Source organism: Phragmites australis, chromosome 7 (assembly GCF_958298935.1).
Source record: "Phragmites australis chromosome 7, lpPhrAust1.1, whole genome shotgun sequence".
Classification (NCBI taxonomy): Eukaryota; Viridiplantae; Streptophyta; class Magnoliopsida; order Poales; family Poaceae; genus Phragmites; species Phragmites australis.
Genome location: NC_084927.1, coordinates 35,526,690 through 35,539,311, shown reverse-complemented (window position 1 = coordinate 35,539,311; position 12,622 = coordinate 35,526,690). Strand labels below are relative to the sequence as shown.

At 45.9% G+C, this 12,622-nt stretch overlaps 3 protein-coding genes across 3 annotated transcripts; 2 read left to right on the top strand and 1 right to left on the bottom strand.

The window, feature by feature from the left end:
• Window positions 1–456: 456 nt before the first annotated feature.
• Window positions 457–1,660, bottom strand: LOC133925073 (uncharacterized). The gene is made up of 3 exons (XM_062370897.1): window positions 1,405–1,660; window positions 1,139–1,314; window positions 457–1,017 (listed from the first exon to the last, which is right to left on the bottom strand). Exons 1-3 carry the CDS (start codon window positions 1,514–1,516, stop codon window positions 856–858), a joined length of 450 nt encoding a protein of 149 aa, XP_062226881.1. The 5' UTR covers window positions 1,517–1,660; the 3' UTR covers window positions 457–855.
• Window positions 1,661–6,439: 4,779 nt separating this feature from the next.
• On the top strand, window positions 6,440–6,897 carry LOC133925070 (uncharacterized). The gene has a single exon (XM_062370892.1). The coding sequence runs from the start codon at window positions 6,533–6,535 to the stop codon at window positions 6,779–6,781; it is 249 nt and encodes an 82-aa protein (XP_062226876.1). The 5' UTR covers window positions 6,440–6,532; the 3' UTR covers window positions 6,782–6,897.
• Window positions 6,898–9,128: 2,231 nt separating this feature from the next.
• On the top strand, window positions 9,129–9,767 carry LOC133925069 (uncharacterized). The gene has a single exon (XM_062370891.1). It carries the CDS (start codon window positions 9,236–9,238, stop codon window positions 9,482–9,484), a length of 249 nt encoding a protein of 82 aa, XP_062226875.1. The 5' UTR covers window positions 9,129–9,235; the 3' UTR covers window positions 9,485–9,767.
• Window positions 9,768–12,622: the final 2,855 nt, after the last annotated feature.

Here is a 12,622-nt window from a genome sequence, read left to right as displayed (position 1 = left end):
ACCTATTGATGGAACCAAAGCAATTCAAACTTGATTTGGACTCATGGGCAGGATATCTGAAAGAGAGAATTTCAGATGCCAACCACCTGGGTTGTGAAGTGTTCAGGTAGGCATCTCAAGGCCAAAAATCTGAATCAAAGGCATGACCCAAAACGGTGAATAATGCTTCACCCTCGAAGCTCTTAGAAAACTTCCTTTTATTTGAGAAGGAGAACAAAGTACCTTTAGGAGACCTAGTTAGTGACTAGGCAGGACGGGTCAGCATGTCTTTCATGAACAGAGGCTTGTTTTAAAAAACACGAGTTTCACACGAATTAGCGGTAATTTCACTGGAAATAGTTCAATTCGCACAGGAAGAGAATTTTTTTTCCAGGTTCCAGATGTCGCCTTAACATTAGGCTCCGCCGATAATTCTGCCAGTTTGGCTAAAGGCTTGTAGAAACTCTGCAACTACGATGCAATTAAACTGGACGCGATCCATTCATCCATTCTTGATAGCTCACAACTCGTAAAATATTAGTGACTCTAGTTTTGGTTGCTCACCCAAAGAGGGCATGAAGCATGGGAAGTATCGCATACACCAATCATGCACTCACACTGCAAGGTGCAAATGTAACTCACTTCAGGCATGACGATGCTACGTACTACAGAGTAGAGATGAGGACTGAATAAGTGAACAGGTCAGCAAAAAAACTGACAGGACGAACCCTCTTCATCTGCTACAACAGAAACCAGCAAGACGATCGAGCATCATCGCACGACCCTGCTTGCATGGTGCACTCTCCGATTGTATGTTTCAGGATGGAAACTACGTGCTGAGGCTTAGATGAAAAGATTGTCGAGCTTGGGATGAAGCTAGAAGCCATGGTCATCCCATTGCAGGACGGCAGAGCCCACGTTCTGCTCCCTCTTGAGCTTGTCCTTCAAGAACCAGTCACAGACGCGGCCCGCGTTGAGCTTCTCTATCGGGACGCCTTCCTGCTCCGATATCACTCTCAACAGATTCAGAGACGATATCTGAAAACACACACACACAAGAACACACAGCCATATAAATTATCGTTGCTCATCGATGCCTCGTCCGGTCAATACTGCACCTAATACTGTCCGATCCCAACTAGGCAGTCACCACACTTACGGTTAGGCGGCAGAGGAAACGCTCGTGCGTGCTGAGGCCAGACATCTCCACCAGCCCGGCCTCCTCCAGGCTAAGGAAGCTTCTCCTCTGCCCTTCCTCTTCCCCTTCTTGCTGCTGCCGCTTCCCCTCTTCCTGGCATCTCCTCCTGACCACCAATGGCGACGTTGCCTCCCTTGCTGCAAGCCCACATACAGTCAAGTCAGGTAAGTGCCCTTGCAATAAGCTGCGGATTAGACGCTAGTATTTTATCAGCACCCGGCCTCGACCTCGGACTGGAAGGCAGAGGAACGCTGCTCGTCTGAGCAATGGCCTGGGCGGCAGGAGCGCGGCTGCCGGTTGCGAGTGACGCGGCTTGCACGCGCTGATTATGTGCTGCATAGCTCTGGAGCTGCAGCTCGATCGGTCTTGCGTGAGCACCGCCGTTCTTGTGTCCCGGTGAGAATTTTTGGTGGCTTGGATGGAGAGGACGAGAGAGAAGATGGACGCGAGACGGCGAGATTGGAAGCGGATAACGTTGCATTCTGGCACGTACGTCCTGAAAATCCTTGGCACGAGTAGACGACGGGCACGGACCACTCATGGGCTCCCAGGCCTAAGGCCCTGCATACTGCGAGGTGAGGTTTTTTTATTTTTACATTTTTAATATTAATATTTAAATAAATAGATCATTGATGGATATTACTCGAGGTGTACGTGATCCATGTATGTATACGCGAGACGTACTACTTTTCGAAGGCCGAGTTGATAAAAGGATGAGGCTTCTTGAAGACAACCTTAAGGGCACGGGTCTACGCCAAGAGGTGTGGCGCCAAGGGATTTGTCCATAGGTTGCCACCCAGTAAGCCGTATTAGACGCACGAGCAGGTTCACAACGTGTACGAGCTTTTTAGGTCGTAGTTCGACTGTCTGCGTCCAGAAGACGTAGTTTGGACCCACTACAGCCATTTGATGATACAAAACCGTGCGCCTTTCGGTCTATCTCAGTTGTGCAGCCGTGACGAGAACTACTGGTTTACGAAGAAACCGCTTGTCTTCGATATCTACATCGAGGAGTACTCACCCCACTGCATGATGAGGCAATTTGGACGCTTCTAAGTGTTCCCCATTATCAACGTTTGCACGGTTTCGTTCTACGTTCATAGGTAAAGGGGTGTGAGGCCTAACCACTCTCTCAGGTAAGAGGTATTCGTGCCACCATAGCATACTAATTATGCTCTGAAAGGGCTACAGCAGGCAATAAGCGACTGTTTGTGTAAATTATTCCTTTATAGATCTATTTATTTAAATATTAATATTATAAAATATATATTAAAAAAACTCCTACAAGGTTGAGCAGACGCTGAGCTCTCGTGGGCCTTTACCTCTGATTCCGCTCTATCAAGCCCAGACAGCAGCCCATAACAAGATTCGGGTACCATTGCATTGCACCCGTATCTCAAGCTGTGCGGCTCGCGTCCTTATCTCAGTTTTTTTTAATATATTTCTTAAATAACAAATTATAAAAACAGATGTCTGTTTTCAAAAATTGCACGTCCCGGAAAAAATAAAGCGGCACATTTAAACCGGAGTCATATTTAAAAAACTAAAAAAAATATTATGTTTTATTGCTTTCAAAATTTAAAACACTATCAAAACAGTCATAAAAAGTTCTGAAAAAAATTGTGGTGCAGAGGATACCCCGTACAATAAATTTTGTCTTTTTTATTTCTTATTGTATTATTAATTATTTGAGTTAAAAAATTTAAGCTGGATTATAGAATTTTCTACGCAAAACAGTTGTTTTAAAAAAATCATGACTATTTCGATAATATTTTGAATTTTAAAAGCATTGGAATGCTGTATTAATATATTTGTTTTGAGAGCACATATCACCATTATAATGAGTGACAGTAGTTTAGATGTGTGATTTTTTAAATCGGATGTCTATTTTAAATTTTTCGATTTAAAAAATATAAAAATAAAAAAGTTCTCTTATCTCGGTATGGGGCGTTGGCCAGCCGCAACAGACAAACCGCATATGGCATATCTGCCGCGAATAAACAAGACGAGACGAGTGAGCCACTGGGCCGCTGCGGACAAGACAAGCGGTCGGAGGCGGAGCGGAGCCCCTGGTTTCTTGGAAAACCAACGTCCTCCCGAGTCCCGACCTCCCTCCAGTATGAATGCCCCTGGGCCCATCAACACAGCATTGCAATTCACAGCACACAATCTCACTAGAGCGATCAGCAAGGGACTATTTTTTTTTTACAACGGCTCTCATATATCCGGACCTTCATGGGAGGTCTTCATCCGACTGGCTCCAACTATGGAGCACTATCACTGTACTACAAGCACGGTGCCAAGAGAGATTTTCTCCCAAGCTAGCAAGTGCAAGGCTGCAAGCGCCGAGGAAGGAGAGAAAAGAGTAGATGACGGGTGCGGCGAAGGCGTCGTGGATGGCGGCGATGAGCGTTGGGGCGGTGGAGGCGCGCAAGGTTCAGGTATGACTATGCCGCTGGAACTACGCGTTGTGGTTCATCCATCGAACCGCCAAGACCAACGTGCGCAGCTTCTCGCAAGTCGCAAGCCAAGAAGCTGGCCCCGGCGGCGGAGAGAAGGCGAGCAGAGCAGGCCAAGGAGAGGATGAGGACGGTCATGTACCTCAGCAATCTCTGCTCAAGCCTTCGGCAACCGAGATTTGGCTTCGAGTCTTGTCGACTGGCTCCTGATTGTAATATACCAGGGTGATGATGATAAAAATTTGAGAATTTTTATGTGCTTCGTACTACCTAGGCAGGAGTTAATATAAATTTAATTCAACAGTCACGTAATTGGATATTTTTACAATCATCGTATTTTCATTAAAATTACTCACCATGCTAGGTGTCGCAGTCATCGCCGGTAGCGACGGCGTGTACGCGTGTGGGCACGGCGCGTGAGGGCGCGTGAGGGGCAGGGCGGCGAGGGTGCTCGTGACCGTGATCTAAAGCGAGGGTGGAGGTGTGCGAGGACTCCGTTCCGGGCCTGCGCGTCGAACACCTCGACATCTCCGACCTGCCGCTGCTCAACACCGACCTTGAGACTGACGGCGGCACCGGCTTCCCGCCCGCCTGCCGTCGAGGCCATGGCTTCCTGGATGAGATGAGGCCCAGTGAGTTCACGTCCTGGTTGTGCTGCTCCGCTCTCTGGACGTGGTTGGTCACCGGGTTGCCGAGGAACTGCAGCTGAGCTCAAGCATAATAAAATTTCTCAAAAATTTCTACCACTCGAGTATATGAATGCATCTGCAATTGCACTTGCTAAGAGCAGCTCCAGTGTATCGTCGAATCGAAGGGGTAACGTTCGGTTCGCTTTTACACGGTTTGTTTCTTCCAGTGTGAGCGGATCCTACAGGCAAATCAAAAATATTTTCTTCTCTCTTTTTCCTCCTTCGCGCGGCTACGCTGAAGACTCCACCTGTTACTTCCGTCTGCCCGGTCCTACAAGCCATGTGCAAAAAATATTTTTTTATTCGGCAAGAGTCGAACCATATTTGGAGTCCGATTTTGCTTTCTGACACCCACAGTTCGACTGCTCTAATGTGTTTGGTTCGTTTTCCCCGAGCCACGGTTCGTTTTTCCCATACATTGGAGCTGCTCTAAGATGCACGGAAATACCAACTCTTTGAGCTCTCAACAAGATTTTCGCGTGATTCGCTACTTCGATGTGAAAAAGCAGCACAATCGGTGTTTCCGAAAAAAATAATAAAGCTAGACAATCGCTCATGGCAAATGTGAGATGATGATCTGATATTCTGAACTCTGCTCTTTGATGACGGCAACGAATTACACTGTAAAGAAAATCGTAACAAAGAAATTGTTACACCACAATTCTTGCTGATGGTTCATCGGATTCTAAATAGCAAAGATAGACCTGGTGTCCTGAGTTCAACTTCTCAGGCCTCTCTGTATCAGCCTTGTACTCCTTGGCTAGACCACATCAATTAATCACGATCTCCCATAAAAAAACCACGATCTCTCATAAAAAACTATGATCTCCAATTTTTAGGGAGAGCCTGCGTTTATCTTATGGTCAAGGAAAGTACTCCAGCACTATCTCCATTTTAGTTTGGCAGTTCCTACTTCCCCCTAAACAGCGTGTTGCAGAACCAGAACTCTGTCTGGGCAAAGGATCATGAAAGCCAATACTGTCATTACTCACTGGTAGGATTCAGGATCCAGTTTCTCCAACCACCAGAACACTGTAAAATTGTCAATTTCCGTAAACTTACGGTTTATGTAACTGACAAGCTGATAATCATAGGCCACAGCACAAAGTGTGTTCAAGTGGCGTTTTCGCCGCATACATTGCATCAGCAAACGTTCCAAAAACATATGCAGCCCGTGGTATCCTGGAAACCATGTCCCACGGCGTCTGCTTTTCCCGATGACGTGGCTCTCGTTGCCACCCCATGAATATGTGGTAACAATCTGCAGTTAACCCATATGGTTCAGCGCATTTAAAACGGATTAGTTTAATCAATGTCGCTCGCCAAAAAGGCAAGAAGATTCATCTCCATCATCCTGTTTGCTGAAAGAAGACATTATCCATCTTAATGGAAAAATTAAGTGCAGTTAGGGGGTGATTGATTGTCCATACGAGTGTATTTTGGCTTGATGAATGAGTATAATTTTAGAAAGAAACGTATTTAGTTATTCGTATATATTGTTTTAAATAGTCTAGTGGATGCAAATGTACGTCTACAACCTGGTCTAGTAAAAGCAGACTACTGCATCCGACAGACAGACTCGCTTATCAGTGTCACAAAATTATTTTCATATAAATAACTAATCATAATTTTAACTTTTACATCCACCTATACGACCTCAGATTCAATCAAACAGAAATTCAACTCAACTTATATAGAAAAATATATCTAATCAAATACTCTCATTTTTTAACAAAACATAATTCCACTTAGTTTACATGGCACCAGGTAATCAATCACACCTTAATACCCATCTCTAGCCCAAACAGCTCATGTACAAAGATGTTGGCAGTGGCACAGTGGTGACCGCTGAGTGGCATCCGTCCCTGCGGTTGCGCTGCACGCGTCCTTATCTGTGGACGCAGCAGACAAACCGCTGCCGCCGAGAAACAACACGACGAGACAGGTGAGCCACTGGGGCGGTGCGGCGTAAACAAGCAGTCCGAGCACCCGGTATCCTGGAAAACCAACGTCCACGCCCACCAGTTTCGCGCGACCCCTCCCAGGTCCCGGACTCCCGGCCTCCCCCGAGTAATATTTAACCCGCCCATCCGAGCTCGCTGCTCCAACTCCAACTCAACACAGCATCACAGAATCTCAATCACAACACTGCAGCTATCTGCAAGCGAGCTCTCTAGCTAAGACGTACTAACGCCGAGAAGAAGGAGATGGCCGGTGCGGCGAAGGCGTCGTGGATGGTGGCAATGAGCGTCGGGGCGGTGGAGGCCCTCAAGGACCAGGCCGGCCTCTGCCGCTGGAACTACGCGCTGCGGTCCATCCACCGGACCGCCAAGGCCAACGTGCCCAGCTTCTCGCAGGCCAAGAAGCTAGCCCCCGCGGCGGAAAGTAGGCGAGCGGACAAGGCCGAGGAGGGGATGAGGACGGTCATGTACCTCAGCTGCTGGGGACCCAATTAGCCATCGGTCCTCTCTGTTCCAGCTTGCAGCAACCGAGCTTGGCTTGAGACCATGCCTGTTGCCCCCTGATTGTAATATATGATGATGATGATGAAAAGTTCTGCCACTTCATTCAAGTGCATTTTAGTGCTTCTGCTATTTTACTCTCGTGGAAATAATACGAATGCTTGGAGTTCATAACAAGTTTTCCATGCGGATCAATTGAGACTTGGAAAACAAGAGATGACAGTCTGAAATTCTGGACTATGAGCGCCAATGCTGTCACGGCGAGGCCCACCATCGCTCCCCCTCCCCCGGCGTGCCTCCTCCCTCCTCTCCATTCGCCAGCGTGGCCGTTCGTCGTTAGCGTCTCCTGAGATCTAGCAAAACTGATAAACAAAACTTATACCATTTGCGGAAAAAAAAGATAACTAAACTATTAGCAACCACCTCCAGTCCTTGATTCAGATAGCAGCATGACAGGTAATGTTCAGTATACAATTGAGAGAACTGAGAGTAGAGATAGAGTAGAAAGAAGTACAAGAGGAAGAATACATGATAATCTCTAGAAGGTTCTAGAAGTAGTAGTAGACGAGAGGAAGACCTAGAGGAGAGGAGCAACAGAGGTAGAAGATGAATAGGGAAAAGGGACTCGGTTTTGTGTATTCTGTTCGATCCCCCTTCAGCTACTGCAAGGGTCCTTTTTATCGTTGCCACTCTGCTCGCATGGGCTGTTGACTCGGGCATATTGATCCAATGGCCCATGGTTGTAACCCAATAGACGGTTCCTAACATTCCTCCCTTCTTGAGTATTAGCTTGCCCCCAAGCTGATGCAATGAAACCACTTGGATCCCATGTTGTCCGCTGCTGCTCTAGGGCAAACGGTGACCAGCTTCCTCTAGCACCACACATCACTGAATCAAAACAAAAGTGGCCACAATGAGAAACGTATAAGGTGACTGGACTGACTTGAAGAAGGAAGTGGAGCATCTCTTCTGATGATAAAGGAACACCATAAATAAACTCACCGTGGCGAAGATGGACGTGGCAGACACTCAGTGCTTAGCCGATGGCGAGCTCACCGTGGTGTCATGGTAGATCGAGTTTGGGGTGATGTCGGGCTCTTGGAATGACCCATACTTGATGTCCAGCTGACAGCAGCCACTGTAGATATTACTGCCATGCAACTCCCCATATGCTTTGACAACATCATGCTTCAATAGAAAATGTAAACAAAGTCTCAACATGATCTGTTCCACTTCAAATGGACCAAACACTTGACATAGAACCTCCTCGGCGGTGATGGGATAGAGAGCTGTATGAACGGTAATATCGATGATGCGATTGGGTGACCTCCAACCGCTTGGGTTCATTCCGCCGAACACGTTGCAGACACTGCCCTTGCAGTCACCACATGTGCACCAGTCCGGCTTCTGAGCACAACCTGATACTCTTGTGTGTCACCCACGCCATATCCATGCCCAAATCCCTTGGACCGAATGACTCCGGTACCATTTTGTTAGCAACCACCTCCATTCCTTTATTCAGATAGTAGCAGAACGGGTAGTATTCAGGATACAAGAGAGAAAATTGAGAGTTGAGATAGAGTAGAAAAGAGTACAGGAGAATCTCTATATAAGGTTCTTTGCAAGGCTCCTTCGGTATCGTTGCCACTCTGTTCGCATAGGTCGTAGACTAAGGCCTGTCGATCCAAGGGCCCATGGTTGTAAGTCAGTGGATGGTCCCTAATATAAACTTACACTTCTAACCTAGTTCATGTGATGATCCTCGAATCAGGCGTTTTTTCATTTCTCAGTCCCGACCTGGAGCTGGAAGGCAGGGGAATGCTGCACGTCCGAGCAGTGGCCTGGGCGGTGGGAGAGCCCGCAGATGCCGGATGCGAGGGACGCGGCCTGCACGCGCTTATCATAATTCATATGCTGCACAGCTCGAGAACTGCGAGTCGATTGGCGTTCGTAGCACAGCTGCGTGGCGTTCGTAGCTGCAGTTGCAATGGCCCTTGTCATACCAATCTCGTAGAAAATCCTCCTCTTATACATATTATGTTTCTCTAGTATCTCTCTCAGTCATACGATCGTTAAATAAGAAAAATATAAAACAGAATCTCATAAAAAAATTCTATGAAAGATTATATATAATTTTCTTCTCATGGTCCAGGAGCAAACCGCAGCAGGTAAGCCGCTAGCTGCGAATAAAATAAGACGAGGCATCATGGGCGCCACTGGGCCGGGACGAAAGCGAGGTGCCGCGTAAACAAGCAGTGGAAGAGCCCCCGGTATCCCGGAAAAACCAACGTCCGCGGCCACCTGTTTCCCTCGTCCCTGCAGCATATTAAACCAACTCGCCCCTCCACTTAGACACAGCACAACACACAGCCTCTCTAACTACAGAGATCACCAAGCAAACTCTCTACAGGGACGTACTTGGCGCCGAGACCGAGAAGAGAAGAGGAGATGGCCGGTGCGGCGAAGGCGTCGTGGATGGTGGCGATGAGCGTGGGGGCAGTGGAGGCCCTCAAGGACCAGGCCGGCCTCTGCCGCTGGAACTACGCGTTGCGGTCCATCCACCGGACCGCCAAGGCCAACCTGCCCAGCTTCTCGCAGGCCGAGAAGCTAGCCCCCGTGGCGGAAAGGAGGAGAGCGGGCAAGGCCGAGGAGGGGATGAGGACGGTCATGTACCTCAGCTGCTGGGGACCCAATTAGCCATCGGTCCTCTCTGTTCCAGCTTGCAGCAACCGAGCTTGGCTTGAGACCATGGCTGTTGCCCCCTAATTGTAATATATGATGATGATGATGAAAAGTTCTGCCACTTCAATTGAGTATACGAAAGCTTATGCTAATTTTCAGAGAGGCGAGTTGGTTTAAACCATTGCTGCGTGCCGTATATCTTGGGATCTACCTACCGGCACAAGAATATGTAAATTGAATTTGATATTTTCCCGTACGAGATGACTCGTGTAACTGCGAGGGACAGCAGTACAGCACATATATCTTCCAGTGGAGTTTTTGTAGCATACGTTGCATCAACAAACGTCTCAATGGCGTGCGTTCAGATACTTATAGTGTTGAGGCTTAAAAAATAAGAGGCAAACGTTGCAATGGTGGAGATGTGGTGTGTATAGTGCCCCTGGAAGACTGGTACCACGGAAATCATGTCCTACGGCTCCTGGTTATCCCCTACCCGTTTGGCCGTCTCCAGTAGCTTGGCTCTTTCAAACTGCCGCTCCAAGACCATGTATGTGGTAACAATCTATTCAGTTGCTCACCAAGAAATTGAGAAGTCCCATGGACGCGGCTGGCCTCGAACGAGCTCTAATCTGACACATCTCGAATATATATTTCCTGACTAGGGATCTCATAATGTCTTATTTCAATGTCTAAGAGAAGAGAGAAATAATTACGATTAAGAAACGAACTTCTAATATATGTACGTGCGCTGTTAGTTTTTTTAAGGTTCTTAAGGCTGTCTCACAGTTATTTAGAAGAGCCAAAAACTAGTTTTTTTATAGGAAATAAGCTCATTCTCTCTCATTTTTAAATTACTTGTTGCATTAGCTTTTGTCTAATTAGACACTTAATTAATACTCAATTTGTATGTCTTTTTTTTAGCATATGCTTGGTTATATACTGCATTGTTGCTTTCATCTAACCAAAGTTGAAAAGAATTGGAGTTTATATCGGTGTCTTAATACAGGAAGTTTGCACTCACTGGACAATCCGGTGTAAGAGTTTTTGACGTCACCGGATAGTCCGGTGTGTGGTAGATGTGAGCACCAGAGTTTTTTAGCGTAGAGGCAGAGGTAAATTCATTCGCCGAAAGGTCTGATGCGTGTGAGAGTGAGCATCAGAATATTTTTTCCAGAGAAGTGTGAACATGTGAAAGTCTGGTGCGGTAGCCTCACCGGATGGTCCGATGTATGCATGGGTGATCACAGGAGGCTTCATCGGACAAAGATTTCTAGAAAGGTTGAAAAACTAAGTTCTAGTTAAGATGTACTCACCGGATGGTCTGGTGAGGGTGTGTGAACACCAGAGAGTATCACCGGAGCTTTTTAATTCTGAGGCAAATGTTGAGGTGGTTACAGGATTGTTCGGTGTTGGGATTTTGTGATAACCGGACTAATTTTTCCAGAGAAGAATGCAAACTGGGTTCCAATAGAGTTGTATTCACCGGATGGTCCGGTGTTGCACTAGTGTGAACGCCAGACTATCGGGTGTTCACTTTTTTGTTACGTCCGATCTTTTTCATCTTGATTTTTATTTGTACTAACATATGATGATGTTATATGGTTCTGGAGATACATATTTTCTGCTCTTATGGTGTGCAGGTGATTGATGCAACTTGACGATCGACGGCGGATGATCGGAGATAAGCAGGGTGCTTGGTGCCGAACGATAAAGGAGGATGGACGCAGTCAAGGATGATCCTAACCGTACACGTGAAGGTCAAGCAAGGCGTGTTAACAAAGTCAAATGAATGTTGATGAAGGCGGCGTGTTAACAAAGTCAAGTGAAGGGGATGCCGGTGCAAGCGACAAGGTGATCCGATGGATCGGGAGCAAAAGAGACTTATCAGTGATCAAGATCGCAAGACAGAGGACACACATCAACATCAAAAGACTTGCTTGAGGTCAAAGCAAGCAGCTGTGAGTCACAATTTTGGACTGGATTGATGAATGTCAAAGACAAGTTCCTTTCCTATGGAAAGTTTGCATTACATAATAGAACACAGATCCATTTTTGGGAGGATAAATGGTTAGGTTCTACCACTTTGAGTGAGCAGTTTCCCATCTTATATAATATTATCACCAGAAAAAATGCTATCGCGGCTGATGACCTAAGCTATGAACCGATTAATGTTTCTTTTCGCCGATACTTAGTGGGTAATAGATTGGAAGTGTGGAATTGTATGATAGCTAGGATTGGAAATATTGAGTTAAACCATGAACTGTATAGCTTCAGTTGGTCTCTACACGAGAGTGGACAATTTTTGGTTCAAACAATGTACAAGGCCATACTAATGATGACATTACTCGAACAACATCTTGGTATGGAGCTTGCGCCTTCCTTTAAAGATTAAAATCTTCCTATGGTTTTTTCTTAGTGAGGTTATTCTTATAAAAGATGATTTAATCAAGAGAAATTGCCATGTAAATGAAAGATGTTGTTTTTTAATTACGATGAGACGATACAACACCTCTTCTTTGGTTGTTTATTTTTTTTCCAAATTTTTATGGAGAATAATTCAAGTTTCTTTTGGTCTACAACCTCCAAATAACGTCATTAACATGTTTGGTTCTTGGCTTGGGGGAACAGAAAAAGGGCAAAAGAAACAAATTTTAGTTGGAGCTGCTGCCCTTTGCTGGTCTATATGGTTCAGCCGAAATGAATTGGTGTTTGACAAGGTACCAAAATAAACTTTCATGCATGTCATTTTCAAGAGCATTGTAGGAACAAGATTGGCGACTAGAAGGGGTGAATATGCGTCTCAATAAATTTCTTACGAAATCGATGTCCTTCTCCTATTTGGATCACTCAACGTACCTCAAAACTCAAGCGGAAGTAAAAATAAAGAGAAGTTTTAACAAGAGAAAATCAAGATAACACGAATCCACGGATGATATATAAACCTATAGATCCATTTAAGATCAATCCATGTGTTTTAGCACTCGAAAGATCACAACTTGCAAAGAAACAAGAAAAGATGAACACCGAACAACAAAACTCTTCAAGTTAATTGTCTAGAGCCAAGGGAATTCAAGACTCCATCACATAAGCGTGTGTATGCTAATTTTATACCTCTAGCAATAAGAAGAATGACCTCACAAGGTGCTAAAATTT

Bases quoted from the DNA above. Each gene is read 5' to 3' on its own strand.
- LOC133925073 (XM_062370897.1), bottom strand. From the start codon at position 1,516: ATGCAGCACATAATCAGCGCGTGCAAGCCGCGTCACTCGCAACCGGCA. The intron at 1,315-1,404 runs GTCGAGGCCGGG...GTGGGCTTGCAG, and splicing joins CCTCTGCCTTCCAGTCCGAG to CAAGGGAGGCAACGTCGCCA. The intron at 1,018-1,138 runs GTAAGTGTGGTG...GTGTGTTTTCAG, and splicing joins GTTTCCTCTGCCGCCTAACC to ATATCGTCTCTGAATCTGTT.
- LOC133925070 (XM_062370892.1), top strand. From the start codon at position 6,533: ATGGCCGGTGCGGCGAAGGCGTCGTGGATGGTGGCAATGAGCGTCGGG.
- LOC133925069 (XM_062370891.1), top strand. From the start codon at position 9,236: ATGGCCGGTGCGGCGAAGGCGTCGTGGATGGTGGCGATGAGCGTGGGG.